Source organism: Typopeltis vanoorti, chromosome 18 (assembly GCF_054136105.1).
Source record: "Typopeltis vanoorti isolate ZY-2024b chromosome 18, IOZ_Tvanoo_1.0, whole genome shotgun sequence".
Lineage (NCBI taxonomy): Eukaryota > Metazoa > Arthropoda > Arachnida > Uropygi > Thelyphonidae > Typopeltis > Typopeltis vanoorti.
In genome coordinates this window covers 109,319,222-109,335,942 of record NC_143566.1, presented here as the reverse complement: position 1 = coordinate 109,335,942, position 16,721 = coordinate 109,319,222, and the positions used below count along the sequence as shown (strand labels likewise).

Sequence of the window (16,721 nt, the reverse complement as noted above, 5' to 3'; positions counted from 1 at the left end):
TATAATATCAGTTGAAAAAGATATTGCAAAAACATTAAATTATGATGATATAATAGATGTGTTTGCAAATAAAAAAGCTAGAAAAATTTATAAAATATGCTGAACTTATTTATGTTTTTATTATATTATATTATATCTAAGTCGTGTATTTCTTTAATTTATTTGTCACTGAATATGAATAAAAATTTGTTCTTATAATCTAAATTTAAATAATCTAAAATTAATAGATTATTTATTTATACAAATACATAATTGGATATACAGGAAACTCATTTTGATGGGGTTAATAGTAATTATATTGCATTTAGTAAAATTTAACTTTATTATTATTATTATTATTATTATTATTATTATTATTATTATTATTATTATTATTCAGGCCTCCATGGAGTCAAAAGACTCATCGTGGGAGGTCCTTTCTAAGAACATAAAGTCTGTCAAGACTCATCGAGGGTAGGTCCCCCCCCCCCCCAAGAAACACAAAGTTTATCATACCACTCTTTAAACTCATTGACCATTCTCGCTCCCACCACTCCATCAGGCAGTGCATTCCACGGTTCAGCCATCCTCCAAGCAAAGAAACCACTCCCTACCCTCTTGCTCACAGTTTCCTTTCGTAACTTCCAGGGATGGCCTCTTGTCATCACTCCTTCCCGCTGTTCAACCAAGCAAAAGAACTCCCCAGTGTCAACCCTGTAACCACCTCTCAACAGTTTAAAAGTTTCAATCATATCACCTTTCCTTCTTCTATCCACCAAACTCTGCAGTCCACATTTAATCAGCCGATCCTCATAACTATCCTTGTGCAGTCCTGAAACCATCTTTGTATCCTTTCTTTTAGGCTTGCACGGTGATCCAAATGCATTTTTGGAAATTATGGAGACAACTACCGTGTTTGAATAAAAACTTTAGTTTACTATTACTAAAATTTTACAATTCGACGTTTCGACCTTTAACAACAAAGATGGTATGAAAATTCCAAGGATCTGGATGGCACACATTCAGCCAACCTAATTTGAAAGATTCAACACAAGTCAGGACTCTAGCCAATCTGCTATTATTAGAAACCATTCCACTCCAACTGGCTGGAATGATGTTAATATAATGTTAATATATGTATATAGTAGACAACACAAATAATAGGACTTTAGCGCTGATGTATAATTTTTTTTTTTTTTTTTTTTTTTTTCCACCAGAGGTCAGGCCAACAATTGTGGTAGCGGTTAGTCAGTGTCTTTAACGAACCAGTATGATTGTGGTATAGCTTGTTTCCTGTGTATATTTGTACGCTCCAGAAGATGACCTTAACATAAAGGTCGAAACGTCGAATTGTAAAATTTTAGTAATAGTAAACTAAAGTTTTTATTCAAACACGGTAGTTGTCTCCATAATTTCCAAAAATGCATCTTTGTATCCTTTCCACAGTTAATTTATCCCCTTCAAATCCTGGGGACCAAATCTGAGAACAATAGTCCAAGTGTGGTCTGATCAGAGACTTATACAACGGAATGATAACCCTCTTATCTCTGCAAGTCAGTGTCCTTCTCATAATTGCAGCAATCCTCTGTGTTACCTTCACCACCTTTGCAATATGTCCCCTAAACTTCAGGTTTCTATCAATCATCAACCTCAGATCTCTTGTCTCCCCCTACTTCCTCCAGTATAACTCCTCCCATAGAGTGTGCAGCATCCCATCGATGTTTCCCAAACCTCAAGACCTTACATTTTGCTGCATTAAACTGACACCCCCCATTCATTTGCCCATGTATCTAGCTTATTTAAATCCTCTTGCAGGGCTACCACATCTGCACTATTACTAATAATCTTTCATAGCTTCGCATCATCTGCAAACAACTGAATATCCCCTTGCAATCCACTGGCAATGTCATTGATATAAAGGTTAAACAATGTAGGTCCTAGTACTGAGCCCTGTGGGACCTCACTTGTAACCCTCTGCCTCCTTGAAACTGCTCCACCATACACAACTCTCTGATACCTGTCAGACAGCCAATCCTGAATCCAGTTGACCAATCTGACATCCAGACCCATGTGCTGCAACTTAAATATCAGCTTATCATGTGGCACCCTGTCAAATGCCTTCGCTAAGTCAAAGAAAATTGCAGTATATGCCTTTCCCTCATCTAATGTTCTTGTAACTTTATTATAAAAGGCTAGCATATTGTTAAAACAAGAGCGCCCTTTCACAAATCCATGTTGACTCTTACAGATAACACATTACCCTCTTCTGCCCAATGCTGTATATGGTCCCTCACTACTTTCTCCAAGATCTTAACAACTACTGATGACACACAGACTGGCCTATAATTAGACACTTCCACTCTGTTACCATCCTTATGCATTGGCACTATCTTATCTTCCTTCCATTCCCTGGGCACCTTTGCTGAAGTCAGACTTTCATTGAAAAGCCAGGTTAAAGGCACTGTCAGTTCCCTAGCACATTCTCTCAAAACTCGTGGTGAAATACCATCCAGTCCCACAGCTTTACTGACATCCAGAGTACTCAGTATCTGAAACACACTCTCCTCCTTCTCCTGTACCTCTAAACCTCGAACCAGCCCTATTCCTATAGCATTAAACTTGACTCCTCTAGAATGAAATACTCCAATAAAGTGTTCATTCATTGAACAATTCCACTTTGTCCTCTGCATCAGTCACTCTATTCCCATTTTTATCCCACAATATCATTCTTCCACAGTCATTTCTCCTCCTACTGGCCACATAGCTAAAACATTCCCTAGGATTTTCTTTGGATCTTAGGCCAATCTCCTCTCATATTCCAGTTTCGCTTTCCTTACCACACTAGTCACTCTTCTGGCTTGTGTCTTATATTCTTCATGCATCTTCTCTTCACCTGTCTCCTTATATCTCTTCCATAGCCTCTTTTTCGCATGCAATTCCTGTTTAATATTGTTTGTCATCCACTTTACTCCAAATTGTGTCCTCCCTTCTTCACTCTTGGTATACAACTTACCATTGCTGCTAACAAATATTCTTTCACAATTTCCCATGCACTAGTGATATCCCGGCCTTCCAATTCCTCCCTCCATGAGACTTCCCGAAGTTGACGTCTAAGACTATTATAATCACCTGCATTATAATTCCACATAAGCTCCTGTCTCTTTGATACTCCTGCATGTCTATTCCTTTTCCTTTTCCATGTCAAAACCATATGGTCACTCTCTCCAACTGGTGGAGAGATTTCTGACTACTCTAATTTCTGACTTTTTTCTGGAAAAAAAAGGGTGCCGGTACTCACCATGAAGATGTTATTGCAGCAACTTCCACACTTTTAACATATCCTCTGATATACCCTCATCATCTCTAGATCTCTTCTTGCTTTTGGCATCAACTGCAGAATGATGACCTTGGAGCAGCCATGAGTCCACATATTTGCCAGGGTTGAACTGAGTGAGAGTAGGTCCTACTATCCTGATGAACATGAGTGCAGAAGTTGTCTGTACAAGCTGAGATGACCTAGATGAAGTTACTATAAGATTCATCTGAAAGAAACCTCTTTCACATTCACTGGATGATATTGCAGTTGTGCCCAAAGTGTGCTTTAGAGAAAGTAGGATTCCTGGGACTTGATTTTCTTGAAGATATTCATGGAAACCACGAACTGCTTCGCTTTCATTTAAGCGAAATTTGCCTATTAACTTTTTAATTTCAGCTTCACCAAATGTCAGATGCTTCCCAGGATTTTCTGGCCAATACTTGGAATCTAAAATCTTAGCACATTCAGGCAAATTAGCATCATCTCCTTCAAGCAGATGTGTCCCAACAGCTTCTTTCAGACTTTTATAGAAAGCAGATGAACTTATTGCAGGAGGCTGCATCTTTCATTTTTGTGAAGCTCAATCCCTTTGAACTTAATGTTCTTCTGACTTTGATGAGAAATACTGTAGTATGGTCCAGGATTTTCAATTCTTTCTTCAAAAAGTTGAACTGCATTTTTTTATCTTCCTGTCTGCTTTGTACAAGTCAATATTTCTCTCTTGTAAATCTAGACAGTTCACTAAGTTCTTGGGGAGCATTGCACATAAGGCCCAAATCAAGAACAAACTCGCATGACGTTATATTTCTTAAAAGGCCCTCATAAAGAAAGTGATCTATTTTGCTTCTTCTGCTGTCTTCTTTTGCCTCCAGAAAGTGATGGATGAGGTCTTCAGAGTCTTGCCACACTGCAGAAACAGTGCAAAAGCTAGTGTTTAAAATTCTGCTAATTGTAAGAAGTTGAAGTTCTAGAGTTGCTGCACATTCCTGTAGTTCCCTAGCATTATTAGGTGAAGCATGATAAGTCACATAAAGTTTGTCCATGAACTCTTAAAGCGATTCACTCTTGCCACATTGCCCACGGTGTCACTAACAGACAATTCAAGGCGATGGCTAGCACAATGCCAGAAAATAATACTAGCAAACTTCTCTTTCATTAGCTTCCTTACATCATTACGCACACCAAACAACACGGCTGCACCATCACAGGTTACAGATAATAAATACTCCTTTAAGTAATCTTCAGATAATCCTAAACACGCAAGATGATTAATTAAAGAGTTTAGAATTCCTCTAGCAGTTACATCTGATAATTCGATTAAATCTAGGAAAAGACTCACAGGAGCCAAAACTTCAGGAATAACTACACAAACAATAACAATCAATGTTGTTGTGTTACTTACAGTTGTCGATTCATCAATAAGTACGATATTTTGTTATTTGAGTTCACTCTGTTGTCTGTTAACCACCTTACCGGCCATTATGGATCAAATACGCATCCTCATATGCTTTGTATCCATCATATATTTCAATGTAATATCAATGGTATTACAATTTTAATATGCACTTCACTTCCATGACAACCTTGATGTCTATAGGCATCTTGGCCGGTAGTGTGTTTAATGTTTTTCTCATTTCATTTGCGATATGGCTCACAATGTTAATGCAAGCATTTGCAGAATGAAGAATATATTCCATGTCTAGGCCATTAAGTTCATGTAAATTTTTTTCATCTTCAAAGTTGTTAAATGATTGATTTCTCCTCGCAACTTTGTAAGCGGTTCGAAACACTTTTCCTGTTATGTCTTTATTATGAGACAAAGTATTTAGGAAAACTTTCTCTAATGTTTTGTTTTTTGCTTCGGATTTTATTTTTTTGGCACGCTTTGGGCGCTGCACTCTCCTTATGATCGTAAATCTTTTTTCTTAATGACATTAACTGTTGTTTGCGAGATTCTCCAAAATAACTGATTTTACCATGTGCCCACCCTGCTGAAATTTTTGTTCCCATGTGTTTATTGATGGCAAGACTTCTGACATCACGACACACTTTACAGTCCAACATTTTATTCTTGACATACAGCCACTCATTTCTCTCGCAGAAGTCATTTTTCTACAAAAATGTCCAACATTCAAGCCAATCATTATCAGAATCTGCTTCCTTTTGACCACATGGATCTTTGGTCTTGGTTTCATGATCCTCTTCACCAAGTGTATTTTCGGTGCTAGTTTTCTGTTTTGCAGGATCACAAGTAGATTCAACAATTTCTGCTTCTTCAGCCTTCCTTTTTTTACTCACTGGCATAAAGTAAGTACTTATTTAACTCATTATTAACAATTATTTGCACTGATTTAACTTAGATTAATTCAAAACTCACTTGAACACCTGCCTGTTGCAGAGTGAATATAGAACTGATAAACTGATATTGGAAGCAATCGGAAATGAACACAACTTCCTGTTTTTCCAGTTGTTTACCAACCTATGAAACAGGAAAGCAGGGTACCAACTTATCAAAACTGAAAATTCAATTCATGAACACAGTACCATCTACCAGAATATTTATAATACATTTTGCTGTCAATAAATAGCAAAATTTTAAAAACTTAAGAAAAAAGGTTCCGGTACTGCATACCGTTACGTACCGCCAGAAAAAAAGCACTGGTCATCACTATCAACACAAATGAGTTTCCATATTCACTGTTTCTTCTACAAGACACAACTGTAGAATTCTTTAGGATTGTGATTTTCTAATGCTAATGACTTTTCATGTGACAAAATCTCCTTCTCCACTACACTCATCACTTTCCTAACCTGCTCCTTGTATGAATACCCTGTTATTTATTATTCCTCACATGTATATTCTCCACAGCTCCTTCATGATTTCATGATGTATCTATTTTTCTCCCCATTCCTAATTCTTGGAGTTCAGTCTAGCAATGCATCAGTAATTGATTTCAAACCTAGTACCATCATGATAACATCTTCTGTTATCACCACATGGGATTAAATCCATCATTTGCATCCTACATGTTGCTTCTACCATATGTTGTGAAAGATATTTATCTGTAAGCAGCTTTGTTTCCATAATCAGATGAATTATTTCCTAGTTAGTGCTTCTGTGATTAGTCACTCTTTATTGCAACCAGCTTGCCTGTTACACTCTGTCAAAATGATGTATAGGAAGGTGATTCCAAAAGGTTCAGTCATATAAGATGATATTATATCAAACATACATTAGACTATAAATCTTTATGTAGATTTCTTCAGCAACAAAAACATATTAATTAAATTTTAAATACTTAAAAACATGAGTTGAAATACAAAATATATCTGATGTTCTGTGATGAACATTTTGATGTAATGGAAACTTTTTATTATTAATAATAATTATATAAATTTTAATAAACAAATTATATGTTCCAATGAAATCATTTCAGCACTGTTTATCTGGAACTTTTTCGTGCATTAAATTGGAGACGGGTAGCCACTTTGACAGAAGATGGGCAGAAATATCCAGAATATGTGTCTTTCCTTCAGAGAGAACTTCAGAATGCTGGTTTTGATGTTCTAAGTCAAAAGTTCCCTAGGGAATCGGGAAAGCATAATATGAGTCATAACTTGAAAGAAATAAAAAAAGAAGATTATCATATTATCATAGGAGAATTCTATGATTTTACTGCAAGGATATTGCTTTGTGAAGCACATGAAAAAGTATGTATCAGCTTGTTAAGTTTGTTTTCAAATTAGAATATGAATTTGCTTAAACAAAAATTCAGAAATTCATACTGATCACAGGCCACATTTGCTGACCTATAACTGTCTGTTCCCCTTTTTCTTTCTTTCTTTTTTTTTTTTTAGTGACACTGAAGATTTCTTTAATTTTGATATTTTTATTTTAACATTTCAAAAAACAGTAGTATTGAGTGAAATATTATTATTACACTCAATACTACTGTGATTAGTCCATGAGCGCATTGTGGGAGACCCACTATCATAGATGAACTATTATTCACCCAATAATTATCATATCTCTCTTTGAACTCATTTACTGGCAAAGCATTGACAACCAACTCTTGTAACTGATTTGACCCAACCACCACCCTCCAAGCAAAAATCTAGTCCTAACACCTTTTGTAGCAACACTCTTTCTGGGAGTAACTCTTCATTCTATCATTTCCTGCTATGAGAGGGTCTGAAAACTTCTAATAAACACCTAGAATAAAAATTAATTAATTTCATGTCTTCTTATACATCCTAAAAGAAAAGATATTTGCTGAAAAGACATTTTTGAAAAAAGATTTTTTATATGAAAAAAAAAATTTTTTATGAAACATTTTTATATGAAAAAACATTTTCATTCTAGGTGTTTATCAGAAATTTTCAGACCCTTCCCCTCGTACATACTGAAAAAAAAGTCTTCATTATCAATCCTATAAAATCTCTTTGATAACTTTATGCTTCTACACACACCAGCTACTGAATTATGCAGATGTATGTATGTATACATTTACTCAGCATATATGCAAAATATTTGTTCATGTGCATCACCACGTGTTCGAACCAACTATTTAAGAATGCTGCTGATCAGTAATCATCAATAGTGTTGATCACAATATGAAAAACAGTGACCTTCCAGAGTTTGATGATGAGCTCATCATAGGTGTCCATCTGGCTGGAGCGACGATTTTGAAAACAGCACAGCTGACTGATTTCTCAAAAGGTGAGATATCCCGGGTGATTAATCAGTCAAAAAATAATCCATATTGCTTGTCTTAGAGGCATAATTGTGGTCCTAAAATGGTCTGTCAGGTCAAGAGCCTTCTTACATAATGGTAATCTTGTTATGCAAGAAGGCTTGTATGAACAAACAGAACTTCCTGTGTGTGTGTGTGTGTGTGTAGAAATTGACCAAAGCATTTAACAAAGGCCAATGTGCGGACACTCTGGATGTCAGGAAAATTAGAACTATTTCATGAGGAAATGAAAAGGTATCGGTGGGATATAGTAGGATTGGCAGAGATGAGATGGACATCATCTGGAGAGATCAATGGATGCGAAGTAATATGGTCAGGACATGACACCATGCATGAAGCAGGAGTTGGCTTCCTTCTTAGCAAAAGAGCTCGAGAGGCACTGTTAGGCTGCAAACCAGTTACTGAACGAATCATAGTAGCAAGATTTCAGGCGAAGCCATTCAACATATCAATAGTCCATATATATGACACCCATATATACCCACATCTGACAGCACAGATGAGGATATTGACTTATTCTACAAAGATCTGATAGAGACAATAGAAACAATACCAAAGCAAGATGTGCTAATTATTGAAGGAGATTGGAATGCCAAAGTTGGAATAGATAATGATGGTTGGGAAAGAGTCATGGGAAAATATGGTTTCAGAGAAAGAAATGAACGAGGTGAAAAATTGTTAGAATTTACTGTGGACCACGAGATGATGATCTGTAACACAAGATTCCAACAAAAGGAGTGTAGAAAATGGACGTGGCAATCAAATGATGGGAAAACCAAAAACATGATTGATATGATTATGATTAAAAGAAGATGGATAACATCAGTACAGCAATGTCGAACTTTTCAAGGAGCGGATATAGACTCGGACCATAGTTTAGTTATTACAAACATCAAGTTGAAATTAAAAAAGAAATATAAACCCCAGCATCAGAATAGAAGAGATACAGCACGAATAAGTGAAGCAGAAATAGAAAGAAGGTACAGAACAGTGTTAGAAGAGAAACTTAAAAGTGTGGAGAAAGAAAAATCTCGAATTTAAGAGTGAAAAGAGTAACGAAGGCGATAGAAGATGCAGTTGAAGAAACAGTACCAGAAGAAGAGAAGATCAAGAAAAAATGGATTACACAAGAAACACTGAAGTTAGTACAGGAGAAAAGAATGTTGAAGATAAGAAGGGATACATCAGAACAAATAGAAGAGCAATATAGAAGAAAGTGTAATGAGGTGAAAAAAAAAAGCAGTCAGAATGGATAAGATGAAATGGTTAGAAGCCCAATGCAACAATATAGAAGAGTACTATGGAGAGCATAAAATAAGGGAGGTATACAAAATGATCAGAACCATTAATAGAAAGTGACAACCAAAACAGACCTCAATTAAAGATGAACAATTTTTTCTTTATTGATGAATAAAGAAAAAATTGTACAGCGGTGGACAAGATACTGTAGTGAGTTATATGAAGAAAAACTAGATTCAGATAGCATTGGGAAACTGACTGAAGAATTGAAGCAGATATCACCACTAGGTAATGAGCATGATATGGGCATTTTAAGAGGAGAGGTAGAAAAAGTAATGGGACGGCTAAAACACAACAAGAGTCTTGGTAACGATGAAATTACTGGAGAAATGATTAAATATGGTGGTGAAAGTATGGTTACAGAAATGTGCACCAACTATGTAATATAGTATGGAAAGAAGGAAAAATGCCAGAGGAGTGGATGAAATCAATATTAGTAACATTATATAAGAAAGGAAATAAGCTAGAATGTAAAAATTATGGAACAATTGCCTTGATAAGTCACTTTGGTAAAGTGATGATGATCATATTGACAGAAAGATTGAGAACACAAATTGGAAGCATACCTTGCAGACGCAGACAAGCAAGCAGGATTTAGGAAGGATAGAACTACAATTCAAAAGATTTTAACAATGAGGTTAATAGTAGAGAAAGCTAGGAGAAAAAACAAAAACATATATACTTGCTTTGTTGATTTTCAGACATTTGGCAGTATTGACCAGAAAGTGACATTAGCAGTTCTGGAATCCTATGGAATTGATAAAAAACTAATAGCTATATTAAAAGATGTTTATCAGAATGCAGTTGTAGCAATTAGAATAGGTGACGATTTGGGGAAATGGTTTAAAACAAGCAGAGTTACTAGACAGGGAGACCCAATATCACCAAGCATTTTCATCGCACATTTAGAAAGAGCAATGGACTTAAAGGAAGATGCCAAAGGAATATCTGTACACGGAATGAGAATTAACAATCTGAGATTTGCAGATGACATTGTTATTATAGAAGAAGAAGAAAGAGAACTACAAAAAAACACTGAAACTGTTAAATGAGGAAGGGAAGAGATTTGGACTTGTTATGAACTTGGAAAAAAAAAACAAAGACAATGGTATTTGGTGAGAAGAACATATAACAAAAGATACAAGTGGATGGAACTGATATAGAAAGTGTAGAACAATTCACATATTTGGGAAGTAAACTGACATGTGACTTGGACTATAAAAAAGAAATAAATCAGGATTGCAATGGGAAGAACAAATCTGAAGGCCATGGATAACATCTGGAAAAGTAAAGTGATCAGTCTGCAAACAAAACTAAGAGTACTGGAAACATGCATCTTCAGTGGTGTACTGTATAGATCTGAAACGTGGGCAATAAATAAGGAATCAAGAAAAAGAATTTTGGCATTTGAAAGAACTTGTTAGAGGAAGATTCTAAGAATAGGATGGGTACAGAAAATAACCAATGAAGAGCTCTATCAGAAGATATAACCAAAACAGAATCTAATGCAGAAGATTATAAAACGGAAGCTGCAATTATTTGGACACATCTGTAGAATGAGTGAGGACTGGAAGATAAAGACATTTATGTTTGGTATTTTGGATGGTTTAAACAGAAGAGGTAGACCATACAGAGAATGGATAGACGATATAAAAGACTAGTGTGGAATGGGTGTACAAAAACTGCGACACTGTGCACTGGACAAAGAAAGATGGAAGAAGATAGTGAAACAGGCATCAAACATCAACTGCAGTGAGCCCATGGTTCATGATAATGATGATTTCCAACCCATATTTTACCAAACTATGAGCAGGGAATTGAAGAAGATTGATAATGGCAATTGCATGCCTATACAGAAACCACTGATTTCTGCAAAGTTTCTAATTCAGTGGCCGGTGTATGTATCATGTCTCCTCTTTTTTGTCTATCAGCTAGTTTTTGAAGCCCACAGACATTCAAAGAATTCTCATAAGGAGCATTCTATAGACCTACTACAATCTTTGTCACTCACCTCCGGATCCTCTCCACTACCACTTCTTCATCCAAATGGAATCAAGTTGACCAGATCTGCATGCTCACAGTAGTCCATTCATGAACTTATTAAAACCTCTTCCCGCTTGTCAGCGTATATTTTCAACAACCACCTATTTAGATGTGCTGTTTTGCTACCTTTGCAATATGTGCTCTAAACTTCAACTTCCTGTCCACAATCACTCCAAAGTTTCTGGAATCATAATTTTCACAGTTCATTTCCATCAACAACACTCTTACACAATTTCTTACACAGATTATGATCTCTTCTTTCCAAAATGCATCAATTTACACTTAGCCACATTAATCTGAAAGCCATTTACTTTTGTCCATAGTGCCAGTCTATTTAAGTCATCTACAGGATCTCTAAATCATGTTCACTGAATATTGCTCTTCCCAGTTTTGCATCATCAGCAAAGAGCTGAATATTTCTTATCAAATCATTTCCTATATAATTCATGTACAAATGAACTGAGGCAACTATGTACTGAGCATTGTAGCACATCACTAGTCACTTGCTTTCTCCTGAACTCAACTCCTACATAAACGATTCTTTGATATCTGTCCATCAGCCACCCTCTAATTCAAACCAACAGATTCATATCCATCTGCATTTTCTCCAATTTATTCCACAGAGTTCCATGAGGAATACTATCGACAAAGAATTCGTTCTGCCTGACTAAACAGTCAATGGTGAGTTTTATCTCGAAGTTTTGAAGCGATTGATAGTGAGAATTCGTCGCGTATGGCATGAATATCATGACGCAGGCAGCTAGTCACTTTGCACGATAATGCACCATCTTATCGTTCGAACATTGTGAGACAGTTTTTGAGCAAAAACCAAGTTTGTGTGTTGGATCACTTGCCGTATTCACCTGATTTAGCACCCTGTGACTTCTTACTCTTTCCCCCGACTTCATTTGCCGATGAAAGGAAAGTGATACGACACATTGAAAACGTTCGAGTGGCAGTAACCACGACCCTTAACAGTATCCCAAAAACCGATATAAAAAAACTCATTTAACGAATTAATTGACATGCCAAATGCTGTTGAAGCTGAGGAAGAGTATATTGATTGAAATAAATTATTTAAATAATTATAATTGGCCTGTGTTTTATTTTCTATCAAAAGTTTGGTTTCTTTTTGGACAGAGGGTGTAAATTATCATATTCTTTTCCATCCAGTCCTGAATTCTGTCTTTTACCAAATTCTCCAATACCTTAACCACCACATCTGAGATATTGACTGGCTTAACTCACTAATTCTGTCTTAGACTCTCTTGGCTGTATTAGGGAGCAATAACCCAGAAAAGGAAAATCACTAGTAGTGTGCCTCAGGGGTCTGTTTTAGGGTTATTACTGTTTAATCTGTGTGATATTGGGGAAGATTTGAATGTGGATATTCAGTTGTTTGCAAAGATATTCAGATGATGCAAAGTTAGGACTAACTATGAGGAGTAGAGCACATGTTGTCACCTTACAAAAGACTTGAATAGACTGGATAAATGGGCATAGAAGTGGGGATACCAGTTCAATGTTGCAAAATATAAGGTTTTAAAATTTAAAAAGCAAAGATAGGATGTAGAATGGTGGGGATATATTTTTGGAAGTGGAAATAAGAGATCTTGGGATGATGGTGGCTAAGGATCTGAAATTTAGAGGACATATTGCCAAAATTGTAAGGACAACACAATGAATTCTGGCAATGATGCACCAACTTGTAGAATTAAGAAGATTCAGATTCCATTGTATAATGGTCTGATTGTCCGCGTGGCTAGCCTAGTGGCTATGCGCTTCGCAACCATATGCCTCGGGAAGGAGTGTCCTGGGTTCGATTCCCTTCGCCGACGTGAGGAGCTTAAGGATCTTCCTCAGCCATAGCCAAGTTAGCCGGTCTTGGGCATGGACAGCAGGGTTTTTTATCCCGCAAGCAGGCAAACCAGCCCCATGAACACACAGATCTTCAGCCATAAATACTTAACCTCCCATGAGGGGGCTCAACTCACCCCAATAGGGACAAGGGAGAAGATTTATTAATAAATAAATAAATGGTCTGATTAGGCCACATATGGACTACTGAGCACAGATTTGACCACCTGGTTTTCAAATAAATGAAGAGATGTTGGAGAGAATCCTGAGGTGATTGACCAAATAGTTTCTGATCTCTGGAATGTTGACTATTAAGAAAGGTCGAAAAGATGTAATGCACAGAATCTAGTGGATAAGAGGAGTGATATGATAAATGGGATGTTAGGAGTTGTTATAGTATTAATGTTGAGGAGATTTTTTATAAAATTGTAGGAGACTTGGGGAGAACAACTGGTCATCTCTAGATGTTATATAAGGAGGGTGTAAGCAATGGAGTGAGAATCAGGCTTTTTACATGGAGAGTTGAGCTGAGAGCCTAATGTGTGTGTGTGTGCAGAGAATTAGGTGTTTAAGGCACAGTATGATGAGCTGTGTGTATCATAAAAGGAACTGCCTAGATGAATCTGTGACTCCATGGGGTCTTGGAATAGTAATAATAATAAATAGTTGAGTCGCTGATTGATCATTTAGCAAAGGTGCATGCAGGTTGTAATTTTGTCATCTCTGTCACATCCAGGTGATGTAATAGCAATGCATGTCAAAATTCATATAAATGAATAGGAAGTATTCAGCATATTGAAAAATATCAATGGGACTACATTCAGCATATTGAATGTACTAAATTCAGCATATTGAAAAGAATTGCCATTGCCTCTGACGAAATTGCTCAATCGAAGTAGCATCTTGCCAAGAGTCCAAGGGAGTGGAAAGGGGTAAGATGAGACTTACCCCCCTTTCTACCCCTGTAGCAAACTACAGACCAAGTAATATATCAGGAGTGGTTGTTAAAATATTGGAAACTTGGTTAAAGGTAAAAATCCAACAGTGGGTGGATAGGGATGTGATACTCTATAGTCAGCAACATGACTTTGTGAAGGGTAAGTCTTGTCTTAGTAATTTATTTATTTTATACTAAAGTGATAGTGAAATTAGATAAAGGAAATGACTACACCATGATAAAGCTGTTCTTTGGCATGACATTTGAGAGAATACCGCATGAAAAACTATCACAAATGTTGAAACAAATGGGAAGGGATATGAAGCTAGTAGCATTTATAAGGGGAAGAGGGTTGCTGACAGTCACAAGTGAGTAGTATATCATTATTATTATTATTATCCACGCCTCCATGGAGTCAAAAGAATCATCGTGGGAAGTCGTTTTTAGGAAATACAAAGTCTATCATACCACTCCTTGAACACATTAACCGTCCCCACTCCAACCACTCTCTCAGGCAATGCATTCCAAGGTTCAACCACTCTTCACCCTCTTGCGCACAGCCTCCTTTCGTAACTTCCAAGGATGGCCCTTTGTCATCGCTCCTTCCCGCCGTTCCACCAACAGTTTAAAAATCTCGATCATGTCATCTCTCCTTCTTCTATCCACCAAACTCTACAGTCCACATTCCCTCAGTCGATCCTCATAACTCATATTGTACAGAGTCCTGAAACCATCTTTGTTATCTGCCTCTGTACCCTTTCCACAGTCAATTTATCCCCTTCAAATCCTGGGGACCAAATCTGAATAGTCTAAGTGTGGTCTGATCAGGGCCTTATACAATGGAATGCTAAATCTTTTATCTTTGCAGGTCAGCATCCTTCTCAGTATTGCAGCAATCCTCTGAGTTACCCTCATAACCTTTGCAATATGCTCCCTGAATTTCGTTTTCTATCAATCATCACCCCAGATCTCTTGTCTCCCTTACCTCCTCCAGTACAGCTCCTCCAATCGAGCATCCTCCCATTGATGAATCCCAAACCTCAAGACTTTACATTTTGCTGCATTGAACTGAAACCCCCATTCATTCGCCCACCTGTCTAGTTTATTCAAATCCTCTTGCAGGGTGACCACATCTGCACTATTACTGATAACCCTTCCCAACTTCACATCATCTGCAAACAACTGAATGTCCCCTTGCAATCCATTGACAATATCATTGATATTAAGATTGAACAATACAGGTCCCAGTACTGAGTCCTGTGGAACCCCACTTGTAACCTTCTCCTTCCTTGAAATTGCCCCATCATACACAACTCCCTGATACCTATCAGTCAGCCAATCCTGAATCCATTTGACTAACCCGACATTTAAATCCACGTGCTGCAACTTAAATATCAGCTTATCATGTGGCACCCTGTCAAATGCCTTCGCTAAATCCAAGAAAATGGCAGTATATGCCTTTCCCTCATCAACTGCTCTTGTCACTTTATTATATTGTGGAGTGGAATCCCGAGAATGACCAGTGGGCTACTAACAATTCTGTATTAAAGCTGCTCCTCTTTAATATGTATATCAATAATATAGGGAATGATTTGGGGAGAGGGAATCAGTGGCTTGCTGATGATGTAAATCTGAGAGGACAATAGTTGATAATGGTGATGTGGATATTCCACAGGATGATGTAAATAAACTGGGATTCTGGACAAAGGATAATGACTGTCAATTTAATGTTGTTAAAATGTAAGGTTATTATTATGGGCAATTCCATGGTGTCTTTAGATTTATCGAGGGAGTCCCTGAATATCATGCCAACCACTATCCAGCATTTGCCTAGTATCTGTCATACTTTGCTTTTGTACTCATTCACAGCCATGGCACTCACAACAGGCTCTTACAACACCTTTTCCATTCATTCACCACTCATTCAAGCAAAAAATCTAATCTTGCCCCTGATAACTGTACTCTTGCTTGATTTCCAAGTATTGCTCCTTTATCTCCAATCATATCAGTTCTGAAAATTTTCCTGTGTATAAATCTTGTAAAAGCCCTTCAGTAATATGTATATCTCAATCATATCGTGCCTTTTCCTTTCTATCAACTAATTTCTGTAACCCACAAATCATTAACCTGTCCTCACTAGGTTCATTTCATAGACTCATCACCATTCTGGTCACTTGGCTCTAGAAATTCACCACCTCCTCCTCATCGTCATCCCCAAAAAATCCCTGGTGATCAGATCTGTGCACAGTAGTCAACATGGGATCTTACCAAGGCTCTATAAAGAGGTATAATTATTAAAGGGATAAAAATCCTATGTTGTTATATAGCCAGTAAGTGAAACTCAAGATCGAGAACTACGATCTATGAGTTTCAACGCCGAAAAACTATCGGCGAAGGCAATTCGAAGCAAAGGTGGAGCAAGCTCCCTCACTATTCTTGATATTCTCTCATAATGTAAAACACAGCTCCTAGGAGATGTAATACTGTCATTACATTATGAGGAGAGGTCACTACCCAGACCGGTTTCAACCTTTTT

The 16,721-nt window shown here is 37.0% G+C and overlaps 1 protein-coding gene across 1 annotated transcript in view; it reads left to right on the top strand.

The window, feature by feature from the left end:
• The window catches only part of LOC150097054 (uncharacterized), a 353,024-nt gene that overhangs the window by 217,309 nt on the left and 118,994 nt on the right, over nucleotides 1–16,721 (top strand). Inside the window, exon 9 of the mRNA XM_090408116.1 lies at nucleotides 6,733–7,006. Coding sequence (XP_090264242.1) covers nucleotides 6,733–7,006 — 274 coding nt within the window. The remainder of the gene's footprint in view (nucleotides 1–6,732; nucleotides 7,007–16,721) is intronic.